Genomic DNA, 23,863 nt, shown 5'->3' on the forward strand with positions numbered 1-23,863 from the left:
GAGACCGATTGGTTGCGTGTCTCGTCAAATTTGTCAATGGGTGCGAACCTGCCACCGACGTAACGATCTCGCACGCTCGAGCGCGGCTATTTTACGAAACTAGACACGTGGAATGTAGAGAATACAGGGGATAGAAAGAGGTGATCGAAAAAAAAAGTGTAATGAAACGAGAAAGATGAAAAAGAAATAAAGTGGTGATTAGAGGCATGATGCGACAAGGACGTTACAAATTGCCATGTTTGATTATTGCACGAGCGAAAGATTGGCGTGAGTAAAAAGTGCATGACAAAAAGTGCAGTCGAACAGCAACGGGGCTTTACTGATTACTCTGCCTCGTGTAAAAAAAAAAAAGGACTCGTCAGAAATAAATGGCGCTTTCTTATTACCAGTTAATTTGCTCGCGCATTTTCGTGTTGTCTCTTTTAACAGAATCGTCGTAAATCTGATTACTTATTCTCATAAATAATAATTTTCTAACTTCAATTTTATCTTTTAGATTTCGCATAATTTTTCACTTTCACAAAACCAAATTAATTTAGAGAAATCGTGATCTCTGCAGAATATGACCGAGACAAATCGAGAGTGTGCAATGTGTGGAAACGGAATTCAAAGTCATGTCTTGCTCTAGTCGTCTATACGTATGTACGTCCATCAAGCGCGTTCGCGGAAAAGATTTCACAGTATCGTCGCTCCACGTCGGCGTGCACGTTCATGCCGGGCGTAATCAGTAATTTACGATCATCGAAGGGCGCTAAAAGCATCCAGGCTGAGTCTCTTAAATGCATGCTATAGCGTTTGCTCCTCGGGACGTCTTCCCCTCTACCCTTTCTTCGTCCTTTCTCTCTTTACCTTTTACGTTCCTTCTCTCGTACATGTTGTAACGTTGTATGCGCACACACGTAAATTCACGCGAGTACACGCGTACGTGTACATAAGCGAGGCGTCTTAATACATACGAGAGACTCTTGAGGAACGGAGCCGCTCCACGCGGCCCAATTACTTTAAATTGAGTTATAACCGGATCAAATTGCCGATAATTGGCGATTGCATAGCTTAATCGGGTGCCAGGCCTCCTCTCGTCTCTCCCTCTCTCAATTCCATCAAGCCGACACCGTCAACGTACGCGCCGCGTAGCTCTTTGCCTCTCATCCTCTCATTTGACGTTGTTCACCTTGTGTATGAAGTTATTTTGCAAAGTGGTTTTCAAAAGAGAGGGTGGGCGTGCGGAAGAGAACAATGAACGAGAGAGACGAAATGAGGGCGAGAGAGATTTCTTTTCGCGAGTGAGTGAGCGAGCGAGAGCGCGCGCGTTCGTTCTTATCCTTCGACAATACAAATTGCTGATTATGCGCCCGGCTTTTATGTGCCTTCTAATTGGGCCGCCTCGACTCTTGGGAAAGATCGACCGATCGCACGATCGGCCCTCGTTAACCCCTAACGCTCTACGTGCACGCCAGGGATCTGTATAAGCCGTATACTTCGCGGCAAAGTCTATCGGTATCGACGATAGCCCTCGCGTCGCACTCAACAACGTGGTTTCTTCTTGATTTATTTATGACATCATGAAATGAATCGCATCAGAAGAATTCGCATTTTTTTTTTTTTTTTTTTTTTTTTTTTTTTTACCACGATTATTATATTCCTTTTTACGATAAGAATCGTGAAAAGAGAAATATAAAATTTTTTAATAAATTTTTAGAGAGAGAGAGATTTGCAGAAAAGGTTAAAATTATTTAATCCGAAGCATAGATATATTTTGTCAGATGCGATCGTAATTCCAATTTGACTTAATCACCGCAGACTTAATCGCCGCGTTTGTTTCTACAGTTAATTGAGCGCGGTTTATTATTATAATTATAAGAGTAACATATTTCTTCTCTTTTATATATATATATATATCGTGTGTTTTTTATATCATGTACGTAATATACATATTTCAAATTGCAGCGACGATAACATCTCACAAAGTATCGTAGCTTGAATAAAACGTATGTATAAAGAAAATACATATACCGTTACGCCAAGCATCATATGTACGATATAAATGTGTTATTGAAATAAAAATGTCGCGAAAGATTGATATTGCCTCATCGTCGAAACGTGTCGACGTCAGACAGATGATTACGATTCCACACGAAATCTATTTTTTAGCGCGCGCGCGCGATGTTCCTGTCATCGGTTCCAGCGAAATTTTTATAAACGAAATGGATAGAGCCACTTTGTAAAACCGTCAACAGCTCTAGGAATTAATAATTACACTGCGACACGGCTCATTACTCATGGCCGCGACGGTGGTTTTACGTGAACACCGCGTTTTGCGCAATCAATTAACGCGTCATTACGGTTGTCTCTTCGAGTTATCAATTTGCTTAATCAGGAAACGGATAAGTGAAAAAAGAAACGAGAAATCGTGCATATCGCACGTGAGATCATGGATGATTTCTTACCAGTGCCGCTGCCTGGAGCGGAAGCGAGTCGACTATCTTGTCTATCGTATCCCGAGAGAGCCACTGGCATTCTACTTGACGCATTATGCTCGCACGATCTACCGCGTCCCTCTCCTGTTGTCACCGCTTCGGGAGATTGCCGAACGTGTATCTTTCGCGAACTGCGAAAGAAGAGAAAGCGACCGGTGTGTTTCCACTAAAGTCCAAACCACTACGATCCATTTCCGATAAATCTCTTTGTACGATAGATTCAATCACGGAGGATGATTTATTCTATCGATTTGACGATACTCTAAAATATTTATGTACATAGCATAAATTTTTTCTAAGATATATAAATCGATGCGTCGCATAACTATTATTGTATAATAATAAACGTAATTAGACGTAATTAAATGTTTTTAGATGATATTATTGTAGATGATTATTGAAATCCGAATTTGGAAAAATTTGGAAAATATCTTGGCAGATACTTTTATATATTTCATGTATTTTGTTTATTACAATCGATAAAATTAATTGATAAAAAGTCTAACAATAGCGAGATTCGAAATTGACAGGATTGCCTATTTATTATTTAAGCTGGAATATATATTTAAAAAATTAATAAATCGCTAGGTTATTATTTAGTCGAATTTAATTTTAAATCGATTCTGGTGCAACTTCTTTCTTGATGAATTTTTTTCATACCGTCATAGTAAAAGCAGAGTTGAATATAAGCACAGTTCGAATTTCTACAGATTTTTTTCTATATAAAAGCCCCGTGTGTTAAGAAGATAGCGGCATCTTTTCTCGACAATACTTAAATTCTACGTTACACAGTACATCATATAAAAACCTATTATATAAAAAGATTAAGATAATCAAAGAGACGATTAAAGATAATTAATTCTATATTTACATCGAATTAAAATTAATAAGAAATATTTTCTATCTACTATTATATTATACAAATATATATGATACAAATAAATAGTAGCGATACTCGATCACTGCTTTTACATTTACTTATTTCATTTCTAGAGATTTATGCTCGTGTGTTAAAAGAAGTTTCTCCACGCGGTCGCTACTGTTCTCGTGAAAATTCGCTTTTGTTGCGATTGAATCGCGGACTTGTAAGCTGACTTGTCCATCGATATTTCATTCGCCTAGAGCGGGAATGTATGTGTCGCGCACGCAGACAGTTAAAATTGTTCTGTACACAACAGTGTTGCCCAACTCATGCATACAGTCATGACGGATTGAAGCGATTGCTTATTGCTCGACTGGTGTAACCAGTCGCGGTGAACTGATGCACTGCCTCAAGTTTCTCTCGTATCCTCATTAACACATATATGCAGGCACATATTCGCATACGCAGCTACGCGTTCGTACATACGTTGGGAATCGTACGAAATAATATAATAGCATTATCCACCACAATATACGGTAGATCTTTCAACGTCATGTTAATAATGTATAAAGAAAGGGGGAGAAAAATATGAGGGTAAAAATAAACTTTTTTTTCCAGATTGTTTTAGATGTTTCAAGATCACTGCTGTGTTAGTGCAATCATATCTTGCTTATACAAATTAATTTTCTTTTTATTATTCTGCATATAAAATGCATATTTTAAGATAAAGTAAATCGAAAAATAAATATTTTTCTACTTTTATACTGTATGTTTTACATGCAGAATAATTAGCATCGATTTGCATAAGAAAAAAACATATGGTATATGGTTTCGTTTAAAAAAGCAAAATTTTGAAATCTTTAGAAAAAAAAAACTTCTGTCCACCATCATATTTATTTCTCAAACTGTAATATTTTTCCTCAAAGATTTTTTTCTATTTTTAAAAGCGCAACAGAGACATAAAGTTTCTATTTAATCGCCCTACTTTGAATATATTATATTAAAAAACTCTTTGCATTCGTAATAATGTGAATCCAGTGTATCAGCCAGCTTATAATAAATTGTTTGACTTGTTCTTTGTGCAGAATACAAGAAGGAAAGAAACTTTTAGGTTTTGCAAGTTTTTCATGATTTTTGTGTACATATCTTCTATTATATGATCTTCTAAAAGTAAATAATTACACATACTTAAAATTAAATATTATATAATTATTTATAAATTCTAACACGCATATCATGGAAAAACATATATAAATCTAATTTACATTTACGTAAATAATATATACACACGAAATGTCATTTTATATAAAAATCAAATTTTATTTGATAAAATATGATATCTCTGAAAACAATCACCTATACGTCCAAAGGCAGATTTTCGGTCACAAATGTCGGATACAAATAAAATTTGCCTGCTGTGTATTGTCTTTAGTTTTCCCACTGGAACGTACTAAATAGTCTGTATCTGTTTCCAAATTTGTTCGTGTTACAATTTTTTATTGAGTTTAAATAATTGAAAATTATTTAGTAAATTCTTAATGTGATCTAAGTCGCATTTTCTTATAATAAAAAAATCTTGATTCAATAGATATAAATTTAATAAATGTCTTATTAACTGTAATCAATATAATAAAATCCTTTTAAAACATGAAAATTCTAACAATATACTTAATTTTTTGATTGCAATAAAAATGACGAAAAAAAGATTATTTTTTGTTGAATTGCGTTATTGACGTAAATTGCGAAATAAATATGTGAAAAGTTAGACGCGCACAAGAATACACTTTAAAAAGATTAGACAAGGCCTGTCTAACTCTGCCTAGAAATAGGTCTCTATTTGCCTACTTTTATATTGATTTCATATTATTATATTATGTCTTGTGAACTCATTTCGCCACACGTCCAGAAAAAATGTACAACGCTATTTTACTTTGGCGTTGAGAATAAATATTGGAGGATGCGCATTATCAAGTCAAATCTCGAGCCAAATGTATACTCAGAACTTCAAGTCGAGCTTCATTGTGAACACTAAACTAAATTTTAATATACGTTTGCGATGAACCTCGACTTGAAGTTTATCCGAACATTTGGTTCAAAATTCGATTCAAGGTTGTTCTTATATTTTTTGAAATTTTATGTCTTTTTTTTTGTGGCAACTAAAAATAGATATACGAGTGGAAGAGATTTCTCTAACCTCGGCAACTGAGAATAGACATATGAATGCAAAGAGCTCAGGCATGTAACTTATACTGGCCAAAATATACTTCAGTCTGGCTCGTAATTATGCGTAGTTATATAATACAATTTTTATATTTATCCTATCAACGAGAAAAGCACATTTTTTACAATCAATTTATCTATTAAATAATATAATTGATTTTTTGCGTATATCTCTGTTCACTCTTCTATTTGAAATTAGCATTAATGAAAAATGACTTAAGCAATGTGTCGAAATTTCTGAATAGATATATCTATAATATATTTTTCTATATAATTGTCAGTAATAATATTTGATAACCATAACATAATTATTATTTTTTAATCTTGGTTTGTTTGAAACGGCATCCATTCAAAGGCTGTACGTGATACGGATAACTTAGTTAATCTGAAATAAATTAAATCAATATAATACACACGCGTACAAAGGAGTCTTCGAGTTCCGAATACTCCTTTGTACGAAATGAACACATTTTCGTGATGATGCCTACCATTGGTTAAAACGGTCGATATTTCCTCGCAATCGGCATCGTTGTTGTCTTCTCATCGCGGAAGTCGTTTCCTTTATCGCTATATTATTAATCTCTTTTAGCTTCATCAATAAATATATCGCTATCGTAAATTCTTGTCCAACATTCTTGCGAATTTTTTCAATATATTTATCTGAAAATTGCTCTAGACTTTGAATGCGATTAAATTAAGATCGACTTGTGGATCTCAAAGATTTAACTAAAGGTGTAGCGTCGAGCGTTAAATCGAGCGGGTTTGCCGCGCAATCTTCCGTGGACGAGCTGTCACTATCGTTTATCCGATCCTCCTCATTTTCCTCCCTCTTCTTCTTTCGCAACGATTCATTAGATTGCGACGAGCTACCGCTCGCCCGTATACTGAGGTCTATCGGTTTGTCCAACTCGTCGGCAAGACCACCAGGATTAGGACTGACCAAAATTGAGTCGCCACCCCTCGTTGAGTATGCCGTCGGTGTGATGATACCTGGTATCGAGTATAACGAGTTTAAATAGGGATTATGAGCGTCCATAAGCATCAGGCTACCATTGATGGATACTGAACTAGACAGCGTTGGCTCGTCGTCTATCTTGTTGGTGAATGTGAATGGCGAAACTCCGCTCGAACTGCTCTTATACTCGACATCGGGAAGGCGTTCGTCATCACTAAAGTCGCTGTCGGACGTGTTTCTTGACTGTGATTCCAACATGAGCGACTGGTAGGACTCTGACAGGAAAGGCATGCATGTATATTGCATTGGGCTTTGTTGCTGTATTCGATTATCCATCGGCAACGATGTAACTTGATTCGATGTAGATAGAGGTGCGATAGATAATTGCGGTTTGAACTTGGCACGCCAGTTGTGCAAAAAAAGATCGTTATTGTAAGAATTCGCTGGATCGTTGACATGGTTTGCTGAAACTTTTTGGGCGGTCGTAGCGTCACTCTCATCGTCATAACCGACGCAAGGTCGCGATAGTAAAGATGGATATAAACCGAAGGACGGAACGGTGTAGGGCTTTTCGTTCTGTTTATCTCCCTGTGTGGGGCTCGATGAGTAGGTCGCCTTAAATGAATTTGAACGCCGACCGTAGCGCGAGCTTGACTTGGACATACCGGCTAATATGCATTTTTTCAGTCGGCAGGCTTTGCAGGACGTACGATTCTTCTTGTTAATCTCGCAATTGCCGCCGTTCTTACATTCTGACACACTACCGGGGTTGCTATACGTGCGACCGAAGAATGACTGTAACAGAAGGTTATAATAATTGCTGTTAATTGCTCGTGTCATATAAAATTTAAATTATATCAAAATTATGTCTAGTATTTTATTAAAAATTTTGAAACATTTATGAAAAAGTCTTTATGCAAAAGGTCGCAAATTTATTACTGCAATTACAGCATTAAATAATCAATTTTGTAAAACATTCAAAACGCCTTGAAAATATTTTCAGATTTACGTCACTGAAAATCACATAGTGAGATTGAGGAACAGAATATTTTGCTGACGCATCTGTAGAAATTAATGCACGCTCGTTAAATTGATCTACAAATGTATGTATCGTCGCACCAGACATTTATAATAGTCTTACGATCGTCGCTTGATCGTGAATTTTCGCGCGAGATCTCTCGGCCCAACCTTTGACTTTCGACATGTCGAGGAATCGCACAGCACGACGCATCCGTATAAATTAATCGGATTATCGAGACAAACGAAGAGCATTATCACGATCGAGGCCCGCGCCGTACTTTCACGCCGGATATTACCAGATACGTCCGCGAGAAACCTCCGTACGACCGAACCATATAAAGGGTCGACGGTCGGTGCCCGCGTGTAAGCCACGCGCGTTTCTACCGGATTAAACGTCAGGGTTTAATGTTACGCGCGTCACGTGAATTAGCATGCCTGCGCCTAGAAGAGAGGAGCGCGCGAGAAAGAAGGAGAAGGAAAGAATGACGAGGAGGATACGCGAGGGAACGAGCAAAGGACGAAGGGAGAGCGAGTAGAGAGATGGAGAAAAAGAGCGAAAAGACGAAGGAGGAAGAGGAGATGGAGTATATACGTGGCGTGGCCGCTCGTAAAGTTAAACGCCTGTCGGCCGACGATAAAACTGCCTCGAGAAAACCCCGCTGCTTCGAAAGACGCGCACACACACGCGGTCTCGCTCGCACGGTCATCGAGTACTAATTTACGACGCGGCTTTGCAATTTTTCGCCGCTTCGCACCCTCCAGAAATTTCGAGAGATGCCGAAAAATGCGAGCGCGCGGCGCCCATAATTGACGGATCGGCTATTTATCACATTCGGTTAAGTTTCCGTGTTCAGGTAACTTTTGATCGATCTGATGATACGATTTATATAAAAACATATATTTAATTCTCTCTCTAAACATAAAAAGTGTTCAAAGATAAAATTAAATTTTTATTTAAAAAATTTATTAGCAAGTTTTTTCTCCTACAGATATATATTTTACTTTTTCTCTAAAAATGCAACCATAATACAATAAAATATATAATAATATAATATAATAATATAATAATATAATATTTAAAAAATGATAAGATAACTTATATAGAATATATTATATATACCATACATATATAGAATGAAATGCAAAGAATGAAAAAAGAGATTCGGAAAATATATCTGCGTTAATATCCACGTTTGTGGAGTGGATCGTATTACAAATTAACATCAATATTAAATTTGAAGAAAAAAAAAAATATGTTTTCCCTTCCCTATTTACTCGATCCAAATAATTATTCCAATTTTGCATACTCATATATAAATATGGCTTTTATATATAAGATTGACTTGCTTAAGATTGACCGCAATTGTGCCTTGTTAAAATGTGGTATAGTCATCACATAAATTATAACTATTACGAGATTACAAGATCTACGCAACTCTTCGCGTATCCGCGTTCTCACGTTTCCCCCGTTGTTAAATCATCGCGTCACGATCGATTAGCGCGCGCGTGTTACGGAACAAGAAGCGGAAGATAAGACGTAAAAAGTCACCGCGTCGTATCGTGTCGCCGCGGAGGCTGCTGCGGAAGGACACGGATTTCGCGGACTCCAGCTGATCGAGGAGCCACGTGGGCGAGCTGGTAACAGTCCAAAATCTTGTAAGCTCACGCGAGTAGCGGTACACGCGTCCCGATCGGGAACGATGAATCGTTCCGACCAAGTGTCCACGACGCGACCAATTCACGACACCTACGTGTCGGTATGGGTAATATTCGATGATTCGTTGGACTTCCGGATGATGGTCGCATTTACGTCATCGTTTGAATCATCCGGAATAATAGAATGGCCGTTGGAAAAATCATTTATGACGTGAGCGTGATCAACTTTTTGTTTAAGGAAACAACAGCGTTTATCGAATCTCGAATTTATCAAATCAGATATATTATTTCTCGGAGTGATTATAAAAGTTATTTGATGTAATTAAATTTTATATAGATCGCGCGCGTGAAATTTCGATGGTATCAAAATCGTAATCCAATAGGATTAGGTGCAATAGAGAGAATATATGCGTAAGTAAATATATTTAAGAGTAATTATATTATATAAGAAAAATATATAAAATAAAGTAGAAAATTATTTTACGGGAGGAATTTTATATATTGTATAATATATGCCGTCGTTAAATGCCGTCGCTTTCATCTTTCAGATTATTTATCAGAAATGTAACTATCCTGCATATATTTATTTCATATTTTCCGGCCATTTCGCGATTGAAGAAATATAATGCATCCCGTGAAAATTGAACGATCAAAACTTTACGCACACATTTCTATTTAATAATTTTATTTAATAAACGCCGTCATAAATACCATGCTATGAATTTATTTAGTATTTACAATAAATCTATTGTCTAAGATTTAAGAAGATGAAATTTGAAAAATTAATAATTATTGCCGGAATACAAGTATTCGTAAAAGTTGATACTCAATCGAGCGAGAGAAATCGTGCGTGTGAGATATATCTGCCCGCATCGCGATGATGTGAAAAAAGTATGAGCGCAATTTACATACCTATATATCGATTTGTCAGTGTGTTCGGTTTATTCGCTCGAATTGTCCACGCGATGTAATTGATCGCGGCGGCGCGATTCTGCCATATCGGGCTCTGAATCGTCCACGGAATCGGGAAAAGTGGCGACATTCTTCCAGTACCGCGGATGACCGTCTTTCGCGAATAGCGATTGCGTCGCCGGATTCCCCGAGCAGGTCGTCGCGTACTCACTCGGTCAGCTACGTACGGATAGTCGGACAGTTGTCCCCCGACAAAGGGGGACAACGGGATTCGCGGGATTGTGTAACATCGTGCGTGCGAGCGCGTGTTCGGCTCGGCTTTACAAGTTTTTGCACAATTCGGTTACCCGTCCGGCCGTTGGACGTACACGGGGTTCGGCCAAGATTGGCTGGCGAGTCGCGATAGCAACTGCGGCGGAAATAGTAACGACGACGACAACAAACGGCAAAACGACCGGTCTCCATCCACGCGGAGAACGTACGCCATTTAGGGGCGCGTGCGACAAATCCGTCGAGAGAAGCTGAGATTATCTCAAATCAGCTGGCACGCCCGGAATCCTAGTTCGATTTGTAACGCCATAAAACAACGCGGAGAAATCAAAATGGTCCGTGATCGTGAAAAGAAATGAGAAACGGCTTATAGAAAGCGAATATGCGCGACTTTGGATTCAAATTTCTCGATTGATATACTTTAATTAATTTAATTAAATAATTAAACAATAATAACAATCAAATATAAAATAAAGAATTATATATCAAGAGGCACGCGCGGAATGCGTGACTGACGACGACGTTGTGGCGATAAATTATTTTTGATGCGTACAAACGTTTCAAATGGTATTGAAATTACGATTGATAAATTACACGATGTTCCAATATGAATGAAAAAAAAAAAATGGAAAGAATTTTCGAGCCGATGAGAAACTAGATAGAAAGAGTACCTCTCGAACAGTGGGAATTAGGGGAACAGAATATTTACCCGGATGATGAGAATGTCATCGGAATGACATTCGATAAATCGATCAGCGGCGCTAATTTTCCATGATAATTTTCCTCAAGGGAGAAACGCTATAATTCTCCGCACGTGAGGAGAATCGAACGAGAAGCTCGCATTTCACACCGCCAAATGGGGAGCGTGAAACGAAGCGAGTCGCGTGTGATTCGAGCATCGATATACAGATCGACATTGCAGGAATTCGGTTTTCCGCGAGAACGACGAAACGTGTCGCCGGACCTTTATCGCGATCCTATGAATTGATTCGGCGAATGAGTTACGTGTGCGTTTAGCGCGGCTGTTATTCATTTGACGTATTTCTTTGCTAATGATGAGCTAAGTGACGCGACAAATATAATTTTCGTTTTGACAACGCGCGACACCGTCACACACCGTCGATACCGTCGATCAAATGATCTCGGGCTTGCGATAATTTTCATCATCTGTCACTTTTTCGCGATCTAGCAATATTTATATTTGTCTTTGTCCTAACTAAAGACATTTTTGTTATTTTCAAATATTTCAATTTTATATGCTTAATACGTTGAATAATCAACTTGATTACAAAGAGACAAGTTTATTAATTTTGATTAATATTATATTTGACTAATATTCATGTAATCTTGTGGAAAATGAGATATCACTAATATTTCATAATTTTATGGATATAAAAATTGCGCATTAATATTAAACTTTGCATTCGTACATACAAAGCATTAATACTTTTCAACGTCAAATGTCGTATACGTCCACTATTCGCCACGACATTCAATCTCTTATCTTGAATATCGTTAGATAAAAATTTCATTGTTTCATTAACATGAAAATTTCAATTTTATGATAATTTCGTATAATAATATTGTATAATATACATATATATATGTATGTATCTGTCATTCTTGTCATATAAAATATCGCTAAACGTTTGATGCCACGTCAAGCGAAAACGTAATAAGCGCCGAGCACGCGGCGATAGTCCCGCTATTACCTAAAGGGACGATTAACCCCCGCGAACGTGAATGACTCGCGAGGAAAAAGACTAAAATTACTTTTGGAAGAAGGAGCAAAGGCTGCAATATTATCAGATTTCTCGTAAACGTCTCGCGAGAAAGTCCGTCGTGGCACATCTCGCACGGAATTCGGCGTGCAGCATCCGTCGTGCACGAATCCGAGGTCACGGCACGAACGCGTGACACGGGGCGATGAGGTGAGTTAGTTGATATGCGTGATTACACGTACGCGTGTACACATACATATACGCGCGGAGATGCGGAGAGGGATCGAAGAGTCGAGACAGTCGACACGGCCACACCGCGACTCCAATAGCATCGCTGGCATAGCTGGACAGGCCATTTCACATTCCCACGTCCTTAATATAGATTGTTGATAGGCGCGAGCGAACGAGCGAGACGGGACGAACGGGAATATACATAATGGTACCGGGGCGATGGCGACGGTGGCGAGGGGAAAGGACAGGACGGTGTGGAGCGCGGCGAGAGACGGATGGCAAGAAATGGACCGAGAGAGGAGATTTAGATGCGCCGCGAGTGCGACGAGAACGCGATTCGAGTTGCGTTAACGTCGCTGATGCCGGTGTGACGGAGAAAGGCGCCGCGCTAGTACAGGTGCCTCGCCAAAGCGGACGAGAAAGAGAAGACGCGAGAGAAAAGTTTTGCGGAGCCTGGTAAGATCAGAGACACGGCTGTCAGCTTCGGCGGTGGTCGCGTCGTTGTGCGATCACCCAGCGAGCGGCGTACGATTACTCGAATAATCGTCGAGTGTCGTCGGCTACTCTGATATAGAGCGGATCAGCTGATCGACAGATCCTCGACGCGATTGATCTCGCCTCGGCAAATCAGAATATTTATTATTATTTAGTTATATGTATGTATTAATTATATAATATTTTATTACAAAAATAGTTTCTCACCAAATAATATAGAATATATTAATAGTTTAATATATTATATTAATATATTAAATAATATTAATATATCGCGAGATCGTCAATGCGTCGACGGTCACAAATGATTGCGACGCGACAATTCGAGGCGACTCGTTAACATCTCGAGCGAGCACGACATTAGCATACGAATGCGCGCGTATCGGCGAGTGACCCTGATATACGGTTGGCCGATGCTCGTCGCGAGCCAGCGCGTAAGCAAACCGTATTTGCGCGTCATCGCGACCATCCATCCTTCGCTCGCGTTTCCTCGCTCGCTGGCTTTCCCAGATGAAGATGACGCGGCACCGTGATCCGCAACGATCTGGATTTCGCGTCCTGGCACTACGCGGCACTGTGCTGAACCAACGCGTCCGTGCTAATAATAATCGATTACACAGTCACGCCGATGTTTCCGCCGTGACACGTCGTAACGCTCGCTAATGATCTCTCCTCTTTCCCGATTGTGAATTACCCCGCAATTCGTTCCATCCGCACGGATTCCAGATAGAGTTTCAAGCGACTCGAGAAAAGAGCGACGGTGATTAACGGCGTTCCGTGTAAAAACATCTAGATCCGTCTGGCTATTTTTAATCGCTTGTCGTTTCACGGCAGATCCGCGTTCATTACAACAGGATAATTGTGTATTCTCGCGATTACGTAGGCGCACCGTTAACAGACGTACGCGTAAATCGCGATCCGCTTCATTACACGGCGTGGAATCTATCCGCGGCTTTCGAGATAAGTCGAATTTCTTCGTATCCGCTAATGATTAGCAAAGCGTAGCGTAACGTAACGAAACCCAAACACTTTGTAACGTGACGTTTGTTTTACTCGGAAAACACTATATAATTGAATGATCATTTTTTACCAATTAAAACTTGAGCTCGAAAATTATTTACAAGCTGTCATATCTTTTCATTAATATTTAGATACACTCTGCGTTGCATGCATTTATTCAAATTTAGCATTCATTATATAACGATAGATATTCGCATAATTGATAAAGGAGATTACTATGAACAGATTGCTACGAAGCTCGAAAATAACGATATTGCGGATTTTTGGCGTGGTTCCAAGAAATCTAGCGAAACAAGATCGTGGAAATCGCGAATGTGAAGACAGACGTGACACGTCACTCAGTGGCACGGACCTTGAGCCTCGTGCGCTCTGCATACTTATTTCAAGAGAGCACTCTTATTTTCTTTAGTTTCGAGTGGTTTCTAATCGCGACAAGCCTAACGAACATCGCTGTTGATAAATGGGTAACGAGAAGCGCTGATATTTCCGCGAATCAAAAACAATGATTGCAAATGTAACGACTATACATACCATATATCTTAAGTCGATTGAAAAATATTCATGCGAGTATTTGCATATTGTATTTTAACATGGAAATAGCAAGATTATCTTGGATCAGTTAATAGCATCGAAGCTTTTGTTTTTTCATCTCTTTTGCTATAAAAATATCCTGCCTCCTTTTTATATAATATCATAAATGTGATAATCATGCATTTCGTGTAAAGTTATCGGACACCCTGTATAAGAGACCAGGAACATTTCTCTCAGTTTTACTCGTTGAAAATTGTAGCGATTTTATTACCGGCGAGTTATTCTCGCGATTATTTTAGAAATGACGTTTCGGATACGTCGCCGCGCGCGACTCTCGACGTATTACACGCTCGAGGGGGGCAGTTGAGTTTATTCGCGTGTGACACAAAATGCTTCCACGTCCTACGGTATCGCGCCGATTGAATTGCAGATAGGTACGCAACGACAGTTCCTAACTACAGAAACAATGGGCGTCGGTTATTGTATGCTGATTTTCTCTCGCGGATTTTGAAAGTCCGTTTCTCCGAAGAGTAAGCGCGCGCTGCAATAAAATTTAATAAACCGGTACCCCCGGGGTATTCCGTGGCAACGCTTTTCACCGCACTGCGGTATATCCCGCCGTGCTTGATATAATAATTACGAAATTTGATGCTGGCCGAATATTTAACCACATTCTTCAAACAGTATATCAGATGCGCTCCTCTTTTTATCGTGGAATTGAATTTCCCTCGTCTATCCTACGGAATAATTCGCAAGAAAATCTAAATTCCATTCGTATAAAAATTATAAGTATCGAAGAACGATATTACTTTCTAGTCTATAATAATAAAATAGTTAACAATAATCGGCCACAATTATTAATATAATAATATTTATATATAATATATTTATTAATAATAATAATTTCTCTAAATGATATAAATTATTCCGCTCAATCAGAAAGTGCTACCAACTATATATTGTAGTTGCGAAAAAAATTTAACTTCGATTACATGTACGCGGGGATAAAGCTCCGTATATGCGGCAAGACAATTTTTTCAGAGCCATCTCTCTAAACGCGTTAAAAAGTGACTCACCGTACGATGTTAATCACCCGAGAGAATGGACCGCGGCGGTCGTTCTGTATTCGCTTTACCCACGCTTTATGGTCAGCGTTGAGAACGGCAAGATCGTATGTTAGAAACTTTTACGACGCGCCGATATGGTCGCGGGGATTTGTCCTCGGGAGCTATTTGCTTACATTAGAATCGGCTTCGATTCAAGGGAAGAGGAAGCGTTTCGCGAGCGTAAATACTCGGTCTCTACTTGGAGGATTGGACGAGTACGGATTGATGCACGAGGACGATCCGCGATCCGCGCTCTTCTTCAAGAGAGAGAGAGAGAGAGAGAGAAAAAGGACGAGATGCGCGCGCGGCTATATACTCGACCAGATCTGCTTCTCATGGAGAGAGAGATAAGGCTTCTCTCTCTTGACAAAGAGCACGCGGGAAGGAGCTATACGACTCGCGCGGAGATAGTTGAAAACTCTGCGAAATGGATCGCCGCGAACTTGAGAATTATTTCTTCAGATTGCTACATTCTCTCTCGAGTGAGGATATTTCCTACTACGGTTGTTAATGTAATTTTACTTCTTTGAATTACAGTGCGCTATTAAATGGCATTCTACTTGAGCATTGCCGTTAACTTTCTTTCCCTTTTCTTTTCTTTTTTTTGGCTAATAATCATAAGGCATGGGAATAATTTCGTTTAATCGCAGTTAAAATTCTCTTCTGATTGTCGAGAAATAAACGAATTTTTTTACGCAAACATATTTTACGCATTATTGCGCAAAAAAATATAGAGAGTCGAAAGTCTTTAATATTGTAGATGGTAATCCGAATGTTTCATTTTAAGCAAACAAGAGAGTTGAAGAATTATGTGTCTGCTGTCCTAGTGAAAGCTGAGGTAATAACGTCGAATAATCGCGTTTTTAAACCCGCTTCACTTGCTCGTTATCGATTATCGTACTTTTGTTATCGGAGCCGCAATATACGCATCTACTCTAACGTAAAATGCAATTGTCTAGTTTAATATCTAAAGGCGACTATACACAGTGTAATATATGGAAACGGTAGTTTTTTATCGCTGCCTGCTACATCAACGCGAAAGTAATGGAATATGTACTGTTAAGTTCTGAGCAAATGATGTTAAAAGAGTTCCTGTTTACGACAAACTGCAGTGACAAGCATTCACGTTCGTCAACGACGAGTGTTAAACAAATTCGATCGATGACAGCGATAAAAATCAAAAACAGAGGCGGTCGAGTTATTTTATTACGGTTCTATGACTCTTGACAGCCGAGACATCTGGATAACGTTCGACGTTTCTCGTTAATTCTCGTTGACCCGCGAGATAACGGTAGCCGGCCGCAACCCTTTCGTCCGCATTTCACAAAGATGGCTAAGGTATATAAATATATATGTATGTATTGTATGTAGGACGACGCGTTCGCGAGTCGCGAGACGACGCACGGCGTATTTACTTCTCCGCGTTTCCTTCGCTCGTCGCGGTTAATAATCGCGACAGTGAGTCGAGGCAATTCTTCTCTCTTGGACGAATTCGCAGGGATTGCATTAATCGATCTCTTTCCATTTGCGCAACGCGATTCGTTTTGAAAAGATCGAACGCATTCGCGGACGTGAGGTCGGCGTCGCGGCGTTGCGCGGGACATCGACGACCACGAAGACGACCCATACGAAACCGCGCACGTTTGCTGAATGTTAAACGTCGTTGCTCAATGGCGCGCCGTCCGTGTAGTAAGAGCGCGATGCGATCGCTCGGGCGTGAACTGGGCCACGTGCGAGAGCGGGGGCGGCAGTTGGTTCGTGCGACTTCGCTATTTAACTTAACTCGTGGCGATCGTATCAACCCTTTGCCGCGGGTTTACGTCGCCGCCATTCGCATTACCATTCGAATCTTGAACGTTTCAATAGCTGCTCGAGAGTATCCGCGTGTCCCGATATGTGGAACTTTCTCGAAACGAGTTTTAAATCGAGAGACAGGTAACAAGAGAGAAGTGTACGGATTGTCAAAGTTAAGAAATATCTAATTTAAAATTAACTCGGCAACTATATCGGCGATATTTGCGGACGATTTATGTCGTTACGACTATTTTTGCGCGCGAATGGAAATTTAATTTAAATATAACATTCGGGAAATCGTGAATTTAGCGGTGAATTCAAAGCACCCGGTTGTCGGCAGTTCCATGGAACGTTGTCTCCCATCGACAGATCCTTGCATAGATGGCGATTTATCGGGTCGTAAACCGGGCGTAAAGCCAACGGTCACTATGCGGTTTGGCCCACATATGTGTACGCGGTTCTTCCTTTCCACTGTGCCGCCTATGTCGGCCGTAAATCGCCGTTTTATACGATCGACCGATCGCGTCGTGGCGCAGTTCGCGGTTTCCTTCCCGTAACCGTCTTCTAAACGTGCCATCGCTATCCAGGGCGACGGGTGTCGCGGAAAGAATGAGTCGCGCGACTTCCCGGCAGGTATCCCCCGATCGAGAAGCGATCGTCGACCAAATCAATCGGACGATTCTTTCCCTGGTTTCGCACGGCGAAAGTAATTCCGCTCGACGTCATCGATACGTTATCTGGAATAGCGGATTTTATAGACCAGACGTGGCATTCGAGCGTGTGCCGATTTTCAGCATCACGATCCGAAACTCTTCGCGCGACTCGCCGCGCTGCAATCTACTGCATTTCTGCAGTTATCAAGTGCAACGACTGCACCTCTCGAGAGTCAATGTCGGCCGGCGCCTAAGCTCCTCGGAGTCTCTCGCGCTCTTTGCCCGCGGTCTCTCCTCGTATCGCGGTATCTGTTTCGCGGCGGTGGTATTTAAATGACCGGCAATTAGGCGACGTAATAGCCGCAGTTAAAAAGCGCTTTGCAGCCTCGCGCTTCCACGAAGTCGGCGACCGATCCGCCTCGCATACGTGCGACAGAGCTAGGAAGGCGAGGAAAACGTATAGTCGCGCGGATTCCTGCCGTCTGTTAACACGCGCCAGCGCGCAACTTGTGCCATTTTTCTCTCCCTTCTATTTTCATTTTAATGTCGCTTTACGCGAGAGCTAACTGTACTGGGAAAGATAACGCGAAGAGATTGGGTCTATAATCGGTTTTACGGCATTCTTGTAATACGAGTATATTCTCCTGCATCTTTTCTGCCGTTTTGTATCCGCTCCCTCATTTTATCTCTCTTGTATTACGTATTTTATTTTCTACCCTTATTGTGTTAATTGTCTCTAATAATGCATGCGTGTTTATTGTATTATCATTCTGCTTTTCGTTCCAAGTATTTATTATGTATAATCGCTCTTTATTTACCGTCTGCTTACATGATCTTATCGGTAGAAAAAAATATTTTCGAACATTATTGATAATATATTTATTAATTTACCTCTGCCACGAATTTGAACGTTCAAATGACACGCTTATTAATATGCATGAGTCAATTCTTCTTCCATACGGCATACAGTATTAAAGAATAATGTAAATAAATATGTAATATCCTTCCTTTATCTCTATTTGCTTGTTCAATTATAAAATATCATTTAGATGAAACAATTTTTTATATTATTATTAAAGCACACATAGAAGATCATATAAATTGATAATATCTCGGATATTAAAATTCTGTCGATGAGCCCTTTTTTTTTTTTATTCTTTATTCAATCCGAAATGCATTTAATACGATCTCAACATTTTACTTTTAATTAAATTCTACAGATGTACTGTGTAAAGGGCATCGATATATTTCACTGTACGAAAACGAACTGATGTTTAGCGAGAAAATGGGAAAAGCTAAATTTGTCGTTAGTGACAGGAATTTTGACATTTTATCGAGAATCGCCGACACTCGAGGAAATCGAGCGATTCGACAATTTTTATTCACGTTGTTCTCAGAGCGTTATCTCTTTCGCTGGACTATCACTTTCGTTTTTCTCGTATATATACATACACGTCTCGTCGTCGTTATCGTCATCAAATACTTCGATCGTGCTCCTTGGTTTTTTCTTAAGCGCGCATTTAATCGTTGGCCATTTGTTCATATCTTAATTTTCTAGTAACTAGAAAGATATCATTTACATTCTTTACTTTTTGATTTCTTAGATATTTCATCTTATTTTTGACATTCGTTACTTTATCTTATCAAAATGTTTCTCACTCGTTTAACAAAAGCTAAAGTACGTATACAGTCATTTTGTAGATATTCAAACGAACGTTTACGATTCACCATGATATATGCAGTACTTGAACATTCAAATGATAATTTCTATGCACCCTATGTGCATCGTTGACTCCTTGAAACGTTTCATCCTCTTCCGCCGCTTGAACGTGTACTGCTCGCCGGAAATTGTTGTTACTCGTCTAAGTGTCTTTTCGAATCCTCGTCGTCGCCGGAAGCTCGGCATAAAAAATCAGTCGTAGTCGACGCGATGACTCCGATGAGTAGAAAGCAATCCTTGTCGGGTACGCATTTATGCCGACTCTGTCCCGGATCGGTTGTCATGGTTTTGACTTTTTGGACGAGCCCTCATTGTCGAACGATGAATAACCGCGTCCCCTGAATCACGGCGCTTCTTCGGTCGAGAAGGAGGAGGAGGTAAGGGAAGGACGGCGGGGGCCAAGACAAGAACCGCTGAAAAATTTTTGCAATGTCGGCCGCGCATAATCTGCGAACCGTTGAGGTCCCGAAAAACAATAGCATTTGCATCATAAATAAACGCGACGCCTGACTCGAATCTAGGTCTCCGCCGTCATCCGCGCGCGTGTTCCTTTTAACAAGAGAGCAAACTTCTGCAAATTAGTGCACCGGAGTTGCCCGAAGCGGAACGAGACGAAGAGACAAGAAGAGAGTAAAAGGCCGGGCCAGGTTGCTCGCGTTAATATTCATCATATGCAACGTGTCACGATTCACCATCTTCTGGCGGCTCTGCCTTCGGCTCTGCTTTACGCTTCGGCCTTCGAACGACCCGGCTCTCCTTTATTTGAACGTCTTCCGGACGACAAATGTGGAATTCGGACGCCATCCGAGAAACCAAGATGGTTCACGAAACAGGGACGCATCGGGAACGCACGAGTTCTCCCGATTATGGCGCAATTAGTTGCCTCACTTTCATCTCTTAGGAAATAAAATTTAAAGCTATTGACACTTAGATTTATTTTACTAATCATAATTTAATGTAATTTCTTTTAATTTTATTTATATTTATTTCGTACGCGTGCGCGTTTACATTATCGTAAAAGATTTTTTATAATTGCGAAAAGATTATCGCGCAATGATCGATCCGCTCCTGTCCGTGCTCAAGGTAACATCATATTTTCAGTCTTTCGTATGTTTGCGAACGTTCGCGCGCGCGCGTGCTCCTCGCGGTACCAAAAATGGAAGAGAGGAAAAAATCCGGAGCGTGGAGGGGCCACGGTTATCGCCGTCGCACGCGAAGAAGGTAGATAGGAGAGAGAGAGAGAGAGAGGAGAGAGCAGGGGAAACTCGCGCCCTTCCCCCCCCCCCCCCTCTCGATGTTACGCGGAGAATTCGAGGGACAGTCGTTAGTATGCTAATGAGTGTTCCTCGTTTCTTCGTCCGTGGCCGCCGTGTGTCCACGGCCGCTAAATTATTTCAAATATTTCCAAACGCCCATCGAGGAGAAGGTAGATCGGCTCCGAGGTTAGAGATCATGGAACTCAGTATGCACCCGCGGTGCTCGCCCCGTGTCGTTGTGCATGTGTGTGCTTGAAAAATTGGTCGCCCGAGCGAGTGCCTCTAATTCTCGCCGCTATACTTTTGTGCCGCCTCCCCCTCACCCGCTCTTTTGATATCAGGGTTTCGATGACACTATTATATATCTCGCGATAACATCGAAACCTCGTGAGAGCGGCGATCCTTCCCGCTGGTATATAGTTGTACAACTACACGACGTGACGTATGCGATACACGCTGGTGATATTAATTTTCCGGGCGGTATCGTATTTCGTACTATTAAATCAGTCATCCGTGTTCATTAATTAAAGGCGCGAGGCATGAAACATCGATTAATTTCACTTACGCGCGAATGATAATAATTACATCGATGATCAGCCGCATTCGAATGTTCATCTTTTTTATCAGGGTGTCTACTCCCCGGAAAAACATGGAAAAACTAGAATTCTCAGGGAATTTTTTTATACCTGGGAATTCTCGTGGAATTTTGTTAGGGCTCAAGGAATTTTTAAAAAAATTCTCTTTGATAATTTTCTTCTTATACTGTAAGCAGTAGACAATTCGCCAATAAGACATGTTGTGAATTATGTTGTTTAAGATATATTATAAATATATATCTATCTCTGCTTATATATTGAATATTTTAACACAAAATATTAAATATGCAATATATATTTTTTATTTTAATTTTTAGTGATAAAAGATAAAAATGTTATGCAAGTGGAAAAATTTTATTTTAACAAAAACTGTTCAGTTTTATTTTCAATCAATACATTTGTAAATCTAGCACCTGAAATTTAAGTGGCTTTGTGTTTTTCCTTCGTATGAGTGTAAAACATTGAAAAACACGTACAATAAAAAAACTTATTTTAGGAAATTGCATCAAAGAATGTTTAAAATATTCTCTTTACTTTTGAATTTTGAACAAATAATCTTGAAAGATTAGGGAATTTTCAGGGAAACTTTCTACAGGATTTGAATAGACACCCTGTTTACGCAGTAGAAATTAATTCGTTTAATTCCAATACCGTTATTTAATAATCTTATGACAACGGCACGATGGATTTTTGACAAATTCAATTAAAATAAGCTTCTTTTTGTTATCTTAAGATCCAGACACGACGATGTAGTTTCTTTCTTAAAGTTTCCCGGTTCATTCTAATTGACCTAAAGTGTTATCTTTGTCTGGGGAAAACCGAACACGCGATAAGAACAACAGACCCATTAGCCGTCATTGTCTTAATGAGCTTCAATTATTATCGGATGGGTCACTTAGTACGCGACATCGATATTCCACAATGTAACGCGCATTAATGGGATGAGAGGACGAGAGCAAGGGTCAACATTTCTCGGAGATTCTAAACGTGATTTAACGAGACTCGATCACCGTCGATCGTCGTTCGTCGATACACATATACATATATGCGCGCTTGCATACTAGAGGCATAGATTCGACAGCTGGTTGCGCATGTGCGCCGGAATCCACCTGTTGAATGCCACCTGTTGAATCCACCTGTTGAATGTTATTCGCGACTGTAACGCTCCACGTGACTAATCGCGGGAGCGAACCGCGATCGACAATATCCTCGCTTTTCCACGTTATTCCCCGCGCTCGCACGTATCTCACATTTGTTCCGAGAAACAAATTCCTTTATTTCTCTTTTGAATAATTTGTTACAACGATTGTAAAATGTTAAATGTCTTCGCTTAAAAAATTAATGAAACAAAATAAAATAAAAATAGAATTTTTTACTTTGCGCTTGTAGCTAAAGTAACAACGTACAACGGTTGGTTACATTTTCAGATAATGTTATCATTCTATCGATAATATGTCATTATTTCCAGAATATTCGTCGCGATTCGCCGCAATCCGGGCGGGCATACGAGCCGAACGAGGACGATCCGAAATAATCGATTGGTCGCGCTCGAGTCTCTCGTCCGCTTACGGATTCGAGCCGGGCAAGAGATTTTTCTCTTCTTCTCGTTTGCCTCTCGCGTGCGCTCACCTTTTCCACATATCAGACTTTCTCACCTGTTCCGTTGATCGTGATTACTACGACGGAGGATCTCTACCATCGGAACCTTTTCGTTTTCGCATTGGTCACGGTTTATTAAATTGCTTCTTCTTTAAACTAGAGTGCGAAACGCGTGCACGTATCATCGCATGCGTCGACTCATCGCCGGCGTATCGACATTTACGATTTTGCGAAATCTTCGCAGCAGGTTAATATCGGGTAGAAACTACTTCCGCCCGTTTTTTTTTTGTTAAAGATGTTTTTTTTTTCTCCCTCCAATGCTGACTTGCTGATAAATCATTGTCTTATTTTGTTACTTTTTCTTTTCATTACAAAATTGTACACATGTGTTTTTAGTGGAAAATACAATCATTTTCTTTTTTAATTTTACATAGTACAATACATGAGATTTTTCCGTTAATAATGTAAGTTAACAGAATACTAGGGGCATTGAAAAGAAGATATGATAATTTTTTATTCTTATTAATTTATAGTGTATGAAATATTTAGTTTTATTATATGTTTATAAAAAGTGAATTCTGATGTGTTCTATAATATTAATAAATTTTATATAAAACACAGCACATTATGTGCGTACGCGATTTGTTTTTGCATCAAAGCATTATTGATATCATTTTGTTTTTTGCGCGTGTCTGTCTTTTTATAAATGATTAAACTATTATTTATTTATATTCGTGCATTCAACAAAATTATTATTATTATAAATAAA

The 23,863-nt window shown here is 39.8% G+C and overlaps 1 protein-coding gene across 3 annotated transcripts in view; it reads right to left on the reverse strand.

Annotated features, from left to right (window-relative positions):
• Positions 1-2,984: 2,984 nt before the first annotated feature.
• LOC138938247 (zygotic gap protein knirps-like) overlaps positions 2,985-23,863 on the reverse strand; it is a 32,301-nt gene continuing 11,422 nt past the window's right edge. For 2 of the 3 annotated variants that reach the window (XR_011447668.1, XR_011447669.1), the window contains 2 exons: positions 6,048-7,309; positions 2,985-5,944 (listed from right to left, as the gene is read on the reverse strand). Coding sequence is in view for 1 of the 3 variants with exons in the window: in XM_070305087.1 (XP_070161188.1) it covers positions 6,254-7,309 (1,056 nt within the window). In the remaining 2 variants the exon portion in view is untranslated. Of the gene's footprint in view, positions 7,310-23,863 lie in introns of all 3 variants that reach the window. The other variant, XM_070305087.1, reaches the window with a different exon arrangement.

This window comes from Polyergus mexicanus, unplaced genomic scaffold (genome assembly GCF_030449975.1).
Source record: "Polyergus mexicanus isolate NDT 795.1 unplaced genomic scaffold, iyPolMexi1.0 SCAF_12, whole genome shotgun sequence".
NCBI classification, from domain to species: domain Eukaryota; kingdom Metazoa; phylum Arthropoda; class Insecta; order Hymenoptera; family Formicidae; genus Polyergus; species Polyergus mexicanus.